The sequence below is a fragment of the Chlamydotis macqueenii genome, chromosome 20 (assembly GCF_036417535.1).
Source record: "Chlamydotis macqueenii isolate bChlMac1 chromosome 20, bChlMac1.mat, whole genome shotgun sequence".
Lineage (NCBI taxonomy): Eukaryota > Metazoa > Chordata > Aves > Otidiformes > Otididae > Chlamydotis > Chlamydotis macqueenii.
In genome coordinates, this window is record NC_141575.1 from 6,192,864 (window position 1) to 6,208,275 (window position 15,412).

The 15,412-nt window shown below is 55.0% G+C and overlaps 1 protein-coding gene across 5 annotated transcripts in view; it reads left to right on the forward strand.

Moving 5' to 3' along the window:
- The window catches only part of PTGES (prostaglandin E synthase), a 34,944-nt gene extending 24,577 nt beyond the window's left edge, over nucleotides 1-10,367 (forward strand). For 2 of the 5 annotated variants that reach the window (XM_086763480.1, XM_086763478.1), the window contains exons 2-4: nucleotides 3,492-3,674; nucleotides 5,120-5,202; nucleotides 8,611-10,367. In XM_086763480.1, the coding sequence (XP_086619606.1) occupies nucleotides 3,567-3,674; nucleotides 5,120-5,202; nucleotides 8,611-8,860 (441 nt within the window). In that variant the 5' untranslated portion in view covers nucleotides 3,492-3,566 and the 3' untranslated portion in view covers nucleotides 8,861-10,367. The other 3 variants (XM_086763481.1, XM_086763477.1, XM_086763479.1) reach the window with 3 other exon arrangements.
- The last annotated feature ends 5,045 nt before the right edge of the window (nucleotides 10,368-15,412 follow it).

The window sequence follows — 15,412 nt, forward strand, 5'->3', positions numbered from 1 at the left end:
TAGTTTTCTCAAGCATCTCCCATGAATTTTTCATTCTTTCTGCCTGCTGCTGTTCAGTTCCTCCTCCAGCAAAACCCTCTGTCTTTTCCCCACGGCTCCTGGGGTCAGCCTAACCTGATTAAATCTTTCAAAGCCTGACCCCGATCCTTATTAACCATTTCTCAAAAAAAAATGCAGTGTTTTTTGATAGCAGTGTTAGTTTTGGATAGGTCTTGTCCTGGGCTGAGACCTACTGTGCTAAAGGCTTTAAGGCTTGGCTTGGAGTTTAAAGATGTTCTGCCCTTAGAACCCAGGCTCGGTCTGGTTGAAGCAATGGCTCTGTGCTAGCAGGACGTGATCCATGGAGGAGGATCACACTGTTAATATTAACAGCCTGCTTCCGCCTGGATTAACGGGATGGTTGAATATGCTCCTGGGAGCTGTGTTGCCTTGGGTCAGGAAAGCCAGGAAGGTGCGACTGTGGATGTGTCCTACCCAGTGTGAGACCCCTAAACGTGAGGAATCAAGCGGGAGCTGGGATCCCAGGAAAGTTACACCTGCCTTCAGAAGCAGTTTCTGCCCCTCGTCCCCGTCCCCGTGGGTGCTGTGCCGACAGACACCAGCCCTCCGCACTGACGTTCAGCCCTGTGTAATGGTGAAAGGGTCTAAAACGCATAAACACGTAGTAAAAACAACTTTGTTGGCTCACATGGTTTTTATACACCATGGAGCCTGCCCAGCACGTACAACACCCACGCCTGGGTCTGCCCCGGGGGCCTACGCCTAAGCAAACTGCTGCTTGATCACTCCATTCAATTTAAATTTGTGCCAGTTGCTGGTGCAAATCGTCCAGGGCTTCCTGCCAGTGCCTGAATGATGCTGAGGAGGAGAAAGTGGCTGGCTAGCAGAAGTCCTGGCTTGTCTGCAGGTGTTACTGAGCTTGTGCGTATTCCTGCTGCTCACTGAGGTGTGCTGGCTTCCTCAGGAGGGGAAGAAGGTGCACAAAGGAAAAAGATCTCGCTGCTGAAGAGCCTACGGGCTGGATCCTCAGCTGGTAAAAACCGGAGCGGCTCCAGGGAGGGTGTGATGTGTTGGTGAAGGGTCTGGCTGCCTGCCCTCGCGCCAGGCTCCGGGAGAGCCGGGGAAGGGGCTGCTGGAGAAAGTTTCACCCCTGCTTTGGGGCTGGTCTGGTCCTTGCATCACCCCAGTCCTTGGCCACCAAGGTCTTCTCTGCTGCGGGTGTGCTCCCTATCAACTAGGCAGAGGGGAAATGGGAGGGAGCTGTGTTTGGGATGTGGCAACAACTGCTTATGCTTGGCAGAGGCAGAAGAGGCGTTCATAATACTGTGCTGAGCTCCGGGGAGGCAGGAATGGGGTTGGATGCAGTTTGGTGGCAGCACAGGGCTGGGGTCCCGGGTGAACACCACAGCCCTTACCTCGGTGTTTGACTCCACGTGGCAGCTGCATGTCCTGGTGTCCCCATTCCCAGCCCTGGGGAAGCAGCACGTCAGAGGCATTCGCTGCCAGGCCACGGAGCTCCACACTGGGCTGTGCCGGGACTTGTTCCGCAGCCGCCCTGACGCCAGGGTGGTGGTGACCGGCTGCAAGTATCTCTCTCTTGAAACCAAACATTTGGGGTTTTCAAAGGGTCTCTGCGCACTCGGATGTCGCGGGATTGAGCCAGCTCATCGCCGTGAGTGGAGTGGCATCTTTGGGTTTGCAGCATCGGGGCAGAACAGCCGCGGCGAGGGAGATTCAGAGGCAAACGCGTGCCTGTGGCATCCCTCGGCTGCTGGTCAGGGCTGGTGGGATAACGCTGCCCTGTGTTGATGGAGAGGTGACCGTTTTCCTGCTTGGCTTGCTCCTGGAGCAGGAGCTGACCTTCTTGATCTGCCCATGTAACCCGACTCACGCTTGTGTTGATAGAACTTCCGTATGACCTGGGACCAGGGCTGCTGTGCCCGGAGCACGAGGCTGCCTTAAATTCACACCAGCACCCCAGGAAAAAGGCTCCTATAGCCTGTTCTCTCCAAGGAGCGGGGTGCCACCACCATCCTCTTGCTGGGGACAAACCTGTCCTTGTGCAACAGGGTCTGCAGCGACAGAGCAGGGACTGGTCCTGGGCTGAGTGGGTTACTCTGAACCCCTTGGAAAGGACAGGATTAACTTTGCTCAACGGGAGTTAAAAAGTTCAAAAGTCCTGAAGGAAAAAACAGTCCTAGAGGCACTTAACGCTTCGATAGATGGTTTTGCAAATGACAAACCGTCGTATTCTGTTCTTTGTTTTTTGGGGCTTTTTTGTAGCTTGAAACATTTTTTTTTTTATTCCAACATGTCAGTTAATTAAAAACCAGCTCACATCTTCAAAGTCATCTCCACTCAATCTCCGACAGTTTCCCTTTGCCTGAAATAAGTGGGGTTTTTTTTTATTTTTTTTTTCATGTTTAAAAGAACCAAACCCCAAACCCAGCCCTTTCAACACTAATAAACTTGAAGAGCTCCAATCTGCTCCGTGCTGCCGGCTGGCTGGAGGTTCACGGCTGCCAGCGCTGGGGCCAGGGCTGGGGAAGAAGGAGTTAAAGGTTTGCACTGGAAGAGCAGCCCAGCCGCCTGCAGAGGCTTACATCCCACTCTTTTGATGGCTGGGGAAAAGCCAGCTCCAAACGCAAACATTCTAGACTGAGGATAAAATTGCATCCAAATTGCCCTGATTTCTCTGGAGAAAACCAGGATGAGCTTTGGGGCTCAGCAGGCTGGCGTTCATTTCTATTTGCAGGTTTTGGGCTTTGCAGTCCGTGATTTGCCTGGTCGTGTTTCCAGGCTGGTTACTGGGAGCTCCCGTCCCGACCCAGGGGGTGCAAGGGCAGCCCTGGCCCCCTGGGCTGGTGGACTCTGGTGGGACAAGGGACAGCTCTGTCCACTGTCCCCCATCCCTCAGCAGGTGGCTGTTGTAGGGGAGGGATGGCTGCCTCTGCCAAGGGAGCGCTCAGCTCGCACTGGGCGGGACTGGGGCGTACTGGGAGCGCTGCCACAGAGGGGTGGGCTGTGGGATTGAGGACGGAGGGAGCGCAGGAGCACAGGGCTGGATGCGGCTGAGGTAGGTGCCTACCTTCTTCCTAACTCCTCCTTCTTCCCACTCCTGTGCCAGGCTGGGCGAGGGATGCTCTGTGCGGCTCCATCCCTCTGGGCACAAACAGGAGGGGAGGTGGGACAGGGGGGGCCGTGGTGGGCTGTTTTAGGGAAACAAGAGGTCGAGCTGTGGCCAGGCTGAGCCTTGCTGTGGCCCACGGGGTCGAGGGGGCTGTATCCCAGCTTGGGGCATCGCATCCCAGCAGAGCTGGTGGTGGCAGTGAGCAACGTGGGCAGCCTGCTCGGGGTTCGCTCGCCGGCAGCTCTGCCGCATCATTTACTCCTGTCTAGCCCGAAGGGGTCTACGGGGCCTGTGGGCTTTCGCCGAAGAAACGGTGGTGACTTCTGTTGGCTTTAAACGTGGCTGTTCCTGCCCCCCGCAGAGCCCTCTTGCAGCCCGAGCGAGATCTCCACTGGCTGTGAGTGCTGCAGGCGACCGAGTGGCACCTTCCACCAAAATGATGGAAAACGCAGTGTTTATGTCATTTACCTTCTACAGCACGATCTTGATTTTAAAAATGTATGCTGTTGCCATCATTACGGGACAAGTGAGACTCAGAAAGAAGGTAAGTTCCAGTCTCCTTTACCTTTTTCTCCCTTTCAAGCTTTTTCCTTGGGTTTCCGTGGTTTTTCTTTCCTTTTTTTTTTTCCTGTAGAAGCCAACAAAGTTTTCCTGAAGAAAGTTGATTTTCTTTGACGTAAGTTTAAAGCAAAACATGTTTCATAGCTAAGCAGATAAATATCTTGCTTCTCTTTTGCTCTTTTTGTTTGTTTCTACCATCTGTAGCTTGATGTTTATAATTTCTGAATCCTAATCTAAATAGTAATTTCAGATCTAAAATGCCATGCAGGTGAGCTGCTTCTGGAAAGAGACTGTTTACAGTTAGTTTGCCGTGTCTGGCAAAAAAAAAAGGAGGGAAAAAAAAAAAAGGTTTAAGGAGAAATAGTTGGAATGGTCTTTTTTCCTGCAATGTAGCAGAAAGCTTTCCTGCTTTCAGAGGCTGAATCGCTGTGTGAATGTTCCAAGAAAGTAATGGCGAATTAAAAAATAGCTGAAGGAAATGGTTCTGGGACATGGGAAGAGACAGGGAGGACTGGGAGCTCTAGCTGACATCAGGAGATGGGGTTAACTGGACCTTTTATTGCCCACAACCCAAATTGAACTCGTGGCAAAACTCAGGTGTCTGTAAAATCTGTTTTAAAGTATTTGCGAAGTTTCCGACTGCATCAATGGAGTGGGAGGGAGAGGTTTCTGCTCTCAGATAGAATACGAAGACAGACACTCCTGTGCTGCAGCATCATTGTAACGGATGATTTGGCTTCTCCCCTTGGGTTTCCGAATGGGAACAGTCTGGGCTTGTAACACGATTAAAGAAAGCACCAGGGTCCTCTCCAGGCTGCAAAGTGAAGCTGTCGCGTGTAAGCAGGTCCGTGAGGAACAGCTTCTGAGCGTAGCTGGGGAGCTCCTATAAATCACTTTCACTGGCGAGTTTATTAGTGTAGGATCCGATTTCCCCAGGGCAGGTTTCAGTCGCACGCTATCACTGCCAAAAAGCCAGACAGGGAATATTCTTTCTCGGTAGGATGAACAAATCTGTGAGTCCTGGTTATGTTTGGATGCTGTATTCAGGGTCTGCAAGCTCTGTGCCAGCAGTGATCTCAGTTGGTGGCTGGCAATGTCTGCTTTAAACGGGTTTCACTGGGAGAAGGGGACTGGGATCAGGCCGGCGCTCCCTTGAAGCCCTTGCATTGGGACCGCTTGGTTGGCGGAGTTGGATTTTTCAGAGGATAAGGAAAATCCGTTGGGATGTGCAGGGTTTAACCTCCAGGACCATGCATGTGGAAATGCAGTTACTCTTGTGTTTGTAAAGGGTGATGACAAACTGGGCTGAAAGGTCTCCGTGGGCAGGAAGAAATCCCCACCAGGTTTAAAGTTTGGGGGCAAAGCTCCTACCTGTAAAGTTCCTGAAAACATGAGCAGCAGAGATATGACGGGGAACCTCTCTCGCAGGCGTTTGCAAACCCGGAGGACGCGCTGCGCAACGGGGGCCTGCAGTACTACCGCGAGGACCCCGACGTGGAGCGGTGCCGCAGGTGAGTACGCAGCGGTGCTGGCGTTCCCCTGGCCGCACTGCTGTCCCTGGCAGCTGCTGGCAAAGAGGCAGTGGGAAGCTAAAGGGCTCGTTAATTAAGTAATTACTTAGATGGATTGAGTGCCTGGAGCTGGGCTGCAGGACCCTGTGCAGTGGGGCAGCTTAATATCTAATGGTGTGCACTGGAGCAGGGACACATGGAAAAACCCAGGTTTGGGGTCTGACTCTAACACAATTATACTCCTTCCTACATGCTCAAAGTCCTGCAAACCCCTGAGGTCATCTCCCATACCCACACGCTCCTCATGCCCTGCTCCAAAAGGACCCCAAACCCCCCAGATCCCTGCACAGCTTGGACAGTACAAGCAGGACTGGTCCCAGTGCTGTATGCTGCCCTGTCTGGGGATCTGGGAAGAGGCTGGGCATGATGGCAATAACTTTTGTCTCTCTGATTGAGCAAACCTGTATCAGGTATTCAGCGCCGGGCTTGCTTTGCTGTCCCCTTTACCCAGGAGGTGCCCCGAGTGTTGGGCTGGATCTCTGCGTGGGCTGGTGACGTGCAGGAAAGGGGCTGGAGCCGTGCCCTGCTGTCACTCAGCCCTCGGCCGCCAGCTCTGCTGTGGGTGGGGGACTGCGCCGCTCGCTGCTCGCAAGATTTGCTTTAAAAAAAACCCAATGCCACTTAATCGCTAGGCTTCCAGAGGGAGGAGGACAGGAAACAAGCTGTTTCCTTGCTAGGAAAAAGAAAAGAATATTAGTAATAATAATCTTAATCCTTTTTAGATTAGTCAGAAAAGACAAACTTCCATAAAAATAAATAACCAGAACTGCAGCAAAGACCTGGGGAAGTCTGGGATCCAACTTGTGCAGTTAAAGCACTTCGGGTCAGTCCTTGCTGATCTGTTCACAGCCCTTGAGAAGGCAAATTAAACCCAAGGTGTTTCCCCTGAAGAAGGGTGATGTTGGCTTTTCTTCTCAGGCTTATTGGGAGGGCAGCAGAGCCACGGGGTCTGTGCAGGGCAGAGGCACAGCAGGGGAGAGCAAGCGGCAGCGGGAGGTTTCCCCCTCGCATCTTAGAGAGGCCCCCGGCTGCATCTTGGCCCTGGAACGACAATATGTCTTGTCTTTCCTTTCCCCTCCCCGTTCTTCCGTTTGTCCTTCCAGCCCTGCTGAACCTCCGAGTCCTGCGGGGGCTCATTCGGACAGGGCTGCTGCGGGGCAAGGTGGTGGGTGTCCAGCAGCTGCCTTCTCCCAGCATGGGTGACACCAAAGCAAACCGTGCTCCTCGCCATGGCTGGGCTGCGGGAGGGTTTTGTGGTGGCACCCACAGAGGCAATGCTGGCTCAAGAAGGCAAGCAGGGCCCTGGCTGGGAAGGGAAGGGGCTGGCTCTGCCCGGGGACCATCTGGCCAGGAGGAGCAGGGGGCTTCCTGTAGCTCCCCGCCTTGTTCCTAGATTTGGCAGGGAATACATCTCCGTATCTGAGTTCTGATCAGCTCATCCCCACCGAGTCCTCCTGGCATCGCTGCTACAACAGCAGGACTCATTTTAGTGTCTTGTCCAAGCCAATTCCTCTGTGCTGTCCCATAATTACACCAGGACAGCAAGTGAAATAGGTTTTCAAGAAGGTTTCTTGCCATGTTCATCCCCCTGCCTTGCTTGGGGACATGGCCCTTAAGCTAGGGACTGCTCCCCATGGAGGTGAAAGAGTGGGCAGGAGCCCCCAGGGGCTCTGCTGCCTGTTACGGGGATAACGGGATGCGGAAAGCCCTCAGTGGGGCTCTTTCTGGGTACACCAGCCTGTGCATCCTCTTCCTGCTCCAGAAAAGCCAGGGCTGGAAACAGCTCAGGTGTGATGTTTACCCGCAGGTGCCCTCGTCCTGCTCAGCCTGGCCCAGGCTCTGGCGTGGGGAGGGGGCAGTGAGGGATGCTGGTGGGGGCTGGTGTTCAGTGCGTAGGTCATTTTGTGTGATCTGGTGATGGGAACCAGCTGCTGGACCCAGAGCCTCCACTCACGTCCCTGTCTCTGGGCATCGCAATGAAGGGGAGGAGGTTGGGGCAAGCTGGGTGACCAGAGCCCTTCCCTGCAGCTCCCACTCCGTTTTCCTGCCTGGGAGCATTTGGTACTGAAAATTTCTGATGGAGAAGCTTTTGGAAAACCTTGGCCTGAAGAAATTGGTGTTTGCTGGGGCAGACACAGGGACACCTGCTCCATGGACCTGACTCCAGGGGCAGGAGGGAGTGCTCAAAACACAGCCCTCTTTCTTTTCCAAAGTCAGTTTTCAGCCAGGTCTATCCCAGCACTAATGAGCTGTGACTGAGCGTCCTAAAACTTCCTGGCCACCTCTCAGCTTTTGCCAAAAAAGCAGCACAGGCATCTTGGCCTTTGCTTCAGGGAAGAAATCACTTACAGTTTTCTCTGGGCTTTGGGAACATTTAAACTTCCCGGGGCGCAGGAATGGGGAAGCAAGGGTGGTTCTTATCAAGGCTTCATCTCTGCCTCTCAAACCTTCAGAGATAAGGGAGGGAAAGGCAACCGAGCCGGCTGTGCTGCGGGATCTGTCCCCAGCAACCAGGGCAGCTCTTGCACCTCAAGGGAGCAAAATGAGGAGAGGCAGAGGCAGTGGGAGGGCAAGGACAGCCTCGCTGCTTTGGGGACCAGTTTCTCTCCTTCAAAGGAGGAAACTCCTGGTACCTGGGGCAGGAGGGACGCAGCCTACGCTCACGGCACAATCTGCTCCCATGCCGGTAGCGGTGCGGTACGTGTGGTGGCAGGCAGTGCCGTGATGCCCGGGCAGGCGGGCGCTCAGGCAGAGCGCAGGGTTTGGTCCCATCAGTGTCAACGGGTCGTCGTGTAGCCACAGCCGTCCCTCCAGCCCGACTGCGGTGCAATTAAGCAGGTGCTGCTGGCACAGCACGGGGGTGCAGGGGGTGCTCAGGGTGCTCCTTCCTGGTCGTCTTTGGGTGCACATACAGAGAGGGGCGAAGCTATGAACCCTCCTATTCTGGGACTTTCTCCTCTGGAGAAACTGCGGTCTGGAAATCGCCTCGTTATTGCATAACATGGCCACATCTGGGGCCGTGCAGTGCTGTTGCTGCATCAGCTTTGAGCTATTCTCAGCTTTGCAGGATCTTTGCTTTGTTTATTTAAAAGCTCCAACCCTCGAGCTGTCATCTGTCAAGGCAAAGGTGTCCCAGTCACAGAGGGCAAGCTTCTGGAGGGCAGCTTCCCAAGGGAGACACAACGGATGCAAAATCCTGCTGCCTGCACATGGTCTGATTCCTTTAGGGGCCGTATCCGCCCGGTCTGATGGAGGCCAGCTCGACGCTGGGCTGGATGCTCTGGCTAGAAGGGATGGGAGATGTCAGGGAAGCCTAGTGGGAAGGAGCAACCTTATCTCTCTTTTCAGGGCCCACCGCAATGACATGGAGAACATCTTTCCCTTCCTTTTCCTTGGAGCTGTCTACTCCCTGCTGGATCCCAGTCCCACAGTGGCCAGGATCCACTTCTTCATCTTCTGTGTGGGGCGCATCGTCCACACCATCGCCTACCTCCTGGGGCTGAAGGCGCCCACACGCTCCGTGGCCTATAGCGTGGCACAGCTGCCCTGCTTCTCCATGGCTCTGCAGATCCTCTTGGCCACCACCTCGTACTGGTAACACGCAACGAGACTGGTGCTCCAAACTCCCTCGTCCTGAACTCTGCTGGTTTCCCTGGCTGGACTGGGTGGTGCGAGTGTGCACGTGTGTGTGTATGTGTGCACGTGGTGGGTTGTGAAGGAGGCCATCTCTGCCCCAGGGATGCTCAGTGCAACCTTGATAAAGTCCCTATGCTATTGAAATTGGGAAGAGAAGTCACTAGAGAGAAGGGGTACCTCACCCCTTGAAGCAGGAAGGGGATGTGGAGGCAGGTTTCGCTCACTCCTGCTAAGAGTAGGAGGGGGAAAGCACCCAGACTGCCCCTGGAGGAAGGGGTTCATTGAAGGAAAGGTTTTCTAGCCCAGCCCCATTCAGGACTGCGAAGGGGAAGATGTGCCCTTTCCCCTTGGTCACGAATACCCCATGAATGAGGAAGGGAAAGCCCTGAGGGTCCCATGAAATCTCTTGGTCAGCAGAGGTGGGTGGTAGCAGAGGGGGGTTATGAAACAGCTGCCCTCCTGCCTGGCCTGTGGGTCTCTGGGGAGAGGGGGTCCTTTAGTTTCCCTGTCCCTGCGACGAGGAGGACATGAAGCAGGTGCCTGCCAGGCGGCGTAATGTGGAAGTCGACATCTCAGGGGTGACGTTGTGAAGCCACTGAAGCGTTCAGTGCTCCCAGTGCCGCCTCATCTCACGCCACGGGACGCAACTCCCTGCCAGGGAGCCTTAGTGCAGGCAGGAGCCTGCCTGTCCCAGCAAGGACACCCCACAGCCGGCGTCTGGCAGCTTCTGGCCAGCAGCAGCCGTGACTTTTCCATCTCAGACTCACCGTGGCAAGATGCAGAGGGACGTGCCTGGAGCAGATGGCAGAAATCGCTTACCCCGTAGAAAACTGGACACAAAGCTCTGGGAGTTCTGGAAAGACTGAGATGCTCACACAAAACAAGGGGTTTGCAGTTTGCAGACAGAGCTTTCTCCCAAGGGCTGTATCTGCATCCACATGCCACTGATGCCTGAAAATGCTCCCACAGCAGCAGACTGAATTTTTTCTCTCTCTGTTTGTAGCCTTTCTCTGGCCGCAGAACAGCCTGTTGCTATTTGGGGAATGTGCCGTGACCGCTTTGGAGGTGTTTTCTTTCAGCTCTTTCCTGCTGTCCACTGCGGGCAAGCCGTGCACAGCTCGGATTAACTGGTGTTTGCAGAAAGCTCTGGAAATGAGCAGAGCGGCTTTGAACCGCCTGGCAGGAGAATACCACTGCTCTGCGGTGTCGCGTGAAAGCCATCACACTGGAGAGGAGAGGCTGGGACCAGAGTGTCGCAGGATGACGGACCCTCCTGAGCTCCTCTGCCATGCAGCTGTCCTGAAGTCCTTGGAGGACAAGGCAGGAGGAAGCTTCTGCTGTTCAGTGCTTCCTCCCTCCTCTGAGGGCAATGCAGAGTTTTACTAAGATCACAGGGGGCGACCAGAATGAGCAGAAAATAAATTCCCCTTCCACCTGTCCTAAGCACTAAAGCTGTTTCTTTAACCCCACTGTCCTCAGAGATGCTCTTATTGTGACCTCACTGCACAAAGTACGGGGTGAAACACCAGCTCAGACTGATGCTCTGAGCCCTTGCCTGGCTGGAGTAGCAGCTCTGTACCAGTAACTCCCGACCGCAGTGTGGATGTGGCCTTAGGCTAAGCTGTTTAGTGAGGTTTGGAGCTGAGCGCTGCGCTCTCCCGCAGGGGATGCAGGGCCCACCGCGCGCGGACGGTGGGCAGGACTGCAGATTCTGCAGTTTGCTCTTGACCACTTCTCATTTGCACAGCCTCAACAGATGTCTGGGTAACGCACACCCCTCTCGACAAGCCTTGCTGCCTCACATGCCGCACGAGGTCTCGAACCCCTGTACATTTCTCTGCTGCTGCACATGTATCCCGGTGGCAGGAAGCAAATATTCCCAATAAAAACAAATCGTTGTGCTCTGTTACATCCTTCCTTCGGGAGCAGCAGATGCAGCTGGGTAGCAGCTGGGTCCAGCCCCAGCAGGATGGCTCCCCAGCTGCAAAGCGCTTTCCTAAAACACACTGCGGAGCCTGGAGTGCCCTGGGACTCCTAAAGAGACGTCCTTTTGCTCTGCCTCACCTGCCCTGCAGAGGAAGCTCATTTCCAGGTGTGCATAATTTGTGCTGACCCTGTAAATGTAGCGGAGCTGGGCCTTGAAGGTGGCCCTGCTCACTTTTCCTTCCCAGAGTAGCAGGCTGCTACAAAGCTTGGTGTTCCCCCAACACTCCTCCATCCCAGCTCCCTCAAAGCAGCTACTGGGATGAGATGCTTTGTCCCAGCAAAGCTTCTTTCCGCTCAGCTGGGTGCTTCTTGCCTTCAGAGCCAAGCTGGTGCTTAAATCCTGGAGGGCTGGAGAAGTTCAGGTAAGATGTGGTTGCTCTCATTTCTATGCTTATGACTTGCAAAGGAGCTGTCTGGATTTTTTGAGTGCAGCAGCCTCTTTTTTTTTTTTTTTGCCAGTAGGTTGCTGGGAAGCAAGTGCCTCATTTCCTTGGTTTTCTCCTTTTTTTTTTTTTTTTTTTCTTAAACTGCTGGTGTTTGGGAGGTGCTGCCCTAGTGGTGTCTGTGTTAGCTGGTTGAGAAAGACAAAATGGCTTCACTTGGTAGTTTGTTTTCTTTTCTTTCCTTCATGCTTTTTGCTCTCAAATAAGAAAGGCAGCAACTTTATAAAACAGGCTGTCTCCAATATGTGTTGCTATGGTTAGAGATGTAGCTGAGACTGAGATTTTTGGCATGGAAAGGAAAAAAAATGGGCTGCAGAACCTCCCCAGCCCCCAGAGCTGCCAGCTCCTTCAGCCTCCTCTAAACTGCCTGTTTGGTGCCTGAGGCTGATGCCCTGCTCCAGGAAGCCAAGGTTACATGCAGAGCTCTGCTTTCTTCTTTTTTATTTAAAAAAAAAAAAAATGCTGCTGTACTGGCTGCAGGGAAAATCTTGGGAATGTGAACTCTCCTGGCTCCAAAAAAACAAACAGAAAAAGCCCACAAGGCAAACTTCAGAGGCCCAGGCACTGCGCTTATTTTGAAATGCTGCGGAGGTTTGTGGGAGGCAGGACGGAGCCCGGCTCTTGGCTGCCTGGTCAGCCCCAGCCCCGTCGGGGCTCTCCCAGGACCAAGGCGGTCGGAGCCACTGGCTCTCCCCCGGGCACAGTTTGCTTTGTGCGGGGCAAGCGATGAGCTAAAGCATCGCCTGCCTTTTCCCAAATAATATCCTAAAGCCCAGAGCTCCCAGATTCCTGCTCTGGCATCGGTGTGGAGGAAGGATGTGCCCAGGGTGCCCTGCAGCTGCAGGACAGTGAGGACAGCGGCTGCATCTGCCGGGCTCTGGGTGTGGCGTGTGTTGCGTGTGCCAACCGTGTGGTTTTCACACCTGAAACGGGAACGCTGCGCACCCACCTGGGACCGCGGAACACCGGAGTTTGGGGCTTACATACTCGAGTGTGACTCGCGCTGCCAGTACGCGTCTTCCTCTGCTCTGCTGAGCCCGAGGTGTCTGGGGATGGGGGGAAAAGCAAGCGGAAACCCAGCACAAACCACTTCCTCTCCCGCGTGCTCCCAGTCAGTTCAGCCCTAGCTTTGGGCTTACCCCTTCCTCACCTGCCTGTGCCCCTTCCCAGGTCCCATCCAGGCCTTGCCCTTCGTGGGGTCTGAGATAAAGACCCCGCTGTGGGCGTCTCTCCTGTGACACAGGTCACCGAACCTTCTCTGCCCTCCCAAAATCTCCCTGGCAGACGTGGGGCTCTTCCATCCCGTGCTGTCGGGTTTTGCGACACAAAAGCTATTCCTGGGATTTCTGTGACTTGTGGGGAGAGCGGGAAGAGCTGACTCTACAGGCACGGACATCCCAGAGGTCGGTCCCCTCAAAAGATAACGGTGTTTCCCTGCTCCTCTCTGGCATGCACGAGGATGAAGTTGGCACAAGGAAAACTTTATCCACCGGGATTTTTTCCTGCCAGGCTCCAGAGCTGAGCTGCGAGATGTCCCCAGCTTGCGACGCGGGTGCCAGCTCCAGGCAGGGGAGAGGGAGCCGGAGGATGGGGGTCGGTCTCTGGCCCGGTGTGGGGAGGGATGTGGGGCAGAGCAGCAGTGGGGGGCTCCGCTCCGCACCCCTCGGCCCCGCCGGGCTGCGCTGCGCGGGGCTGCAGCACCCTCGTGTGGCTGCGGGGGGCCCTGCTCCCCCCGCCCCGCTGCCGCGGGGACCCTGCCCGCAGGACCGACCCCGGCCCGGCTGCTGGCTGGCCAGGGAGCTGTGGGCAGGCCCCGGTGGGGCTCGAGGTGTTTGGGGCGGAGGGATGGGTGCTGGGTGCCATTCTTTGGGGAGCGGGTTGCGGAGGAGGCTCATGTCTGCTCCCCTGCGCATCAGCCTCTCCGGATGCTCTCCTCGCTCCTGGCCACGCGTGCCATAACTCTTCCTCGGCTTTGTAACACCCACTCCAAAGGGAAACTCTGCTTCCTCCCCCTTTCCCAAACTGTTGCGGAGCGTCACACCCGAGCCCATAGCTGCCATCCAGCCTCTTGAGAGCGGCTCTGCTGCCTTAGGTTGCTGCTGTGGGGAGTCTGGAAAGAAAGATCGGTGAGCAAAATGTCAGCTGCAGGGAGATGCTCCTTCCAAATGAAGCTTGGGGTGACCATCGCATCCCCCAGGACAGGAGGGGCTCAGCTGCTGGGAGATGACGTGTTGCTGTCATGTCATCGTGTTTCTGCAGCTCGTAGACGGTGTCAGCAGGGCCCGGAGGGTCTCCGACCTTCCCGTTGCCACCAGAGGGAGAAGGGCTCAGCACAAGGCTGACGGGAGAGGAGGGTGCTGTAACCGCTCCGTGTCTGTGCAACTCCTTCTGGAACGGGACAACCAGGCTGGCATCCCTGCGAGCTGGAAAATGGGAGCTCTGTCCTGTCTCGTTGCTGTGGCAGCCGATGCTCATGACAACATAAAATCGTTCTCATTAAAACATAGCAGGGGCAAACTTCGACCTTTCATCAGTTGGAAAGTCATGCACAAGTGTTGGGTTGCGGGGTCAGAAACAAGGAAAGGGGGTACAGGGAGCTCCCCCCCCCCATTAGCTGAGACCTGTCCTCAACTGCTTTGAGGAAGGAAACACAACTTGCAAACAATATTCTTGCAACCTTCCCCCTACCTGAAGTTGTCATGTATGGAGGGAGACCAGGTCTCCTGCAGAAATCGGTTGTAGTGATGGATGTGTCCGTGACAGACTGCTTCCTAAGAGGAAAAATCCCCCTGTGCTGGAAGAGGAGGAGAGGTAGCACCTTTGAGCGCCTCTTCATCAGCAGCATCCCCTGGCACATCCCTCCCCTGTGGAGTGCAGACCCTGCCAAGTGGGCTGCAGCTCTCCATGCTTGTCTGTCTCCTGGCTTGCAGACTCCTGAGAAGTTGTTCCTCAGCTCCTGGAAGCCAGCAGACCATGAGCTGAGACCTTCTGCTCTAGCAGGACCTGAACCAAAGCTGGGATGGTTCAGGCAGGAAATAAGTGACATATTTCCAGCAGCTAACAGTAATGAGTCACTGGAAGAATCTGCCCTGGGATCTGCAAGCTCTTCACTTCCAAGGGTCTTCTGACTTGGGGCTGGATGCCCTCCAAAGGGATGCTCTGCATTGGCCACATGCTGAGGACACGAGGATGCTGCTTGGGTGACGTTCTCTGCCTGGGGTTAGTCAGGAGGTTGGACAAATGACCCTAATGATCCACAAATCACTGATTGAATGAATAAGTGGTTACAAAGCAGTAGCGGACAGGGATGGTTAAGCTGCTGGTGTGTGGGACCATGGCTAGTGGAGTGGGTCAATATGGCTTTGTGGGCTGATCTGTAAATCATGTGTGGCATGCCCTGGATCCCAGTGACCAGTTGTGGTTTGGGGCACCAGCACAGCTCCCTGTGTGTCTTCTCGCCCCCTTAGCCTGTCTCTCTGCCCTTGTGCCCCATCCGTGCCCAGCCCGCAGCTCACCAGGTTAGTGCCTGCCTTGGTGCACAGGATGGAATCTGGAAGAGCTGGATTTGGTGTTGATTTGGGCTCCCAGTGCTTCTGCTGGCTGCTCAGCCCTTACTGAGTCTGTGCTTCACAGACCAGCATCTGTCTGAGTGCCCGGATGTGGCTGCAGTGACAATGTAGATGGTCATCTCCTTATTTCTCCAGTGCCCTTGATCCTCTGAGCGCATCCAGACCTCTGTGTTGCCTGTTTCCGGCTCCCAGGGCTGTGCCGTAACTTTCTGGTGGTCTCTGGGACCGCTGATGAGCACTCATCCCAGGAGGACAGGATGTCTGTAGCAGATGCTCATCCCTGATGCCTGTGGAGCATCAATTAGTGTTTACAGGTTTCCACCCCCAGTTACAACACCGGGTTTGACCTGATAATCCAGCAGCGAGGGGCTCTGCCGCCTGCTCCTGGCCCCATCCCGTCTCAGCCCATTCCCTCACTGCCAGGGGGGAGAGGTGGGTGCTCCTCCCGAGGCTGTGGGTGCCAACTGGGGCTGGCATTACTGTGAGCTGCCACTTCCTGGGGAAACTGGGAGCTGC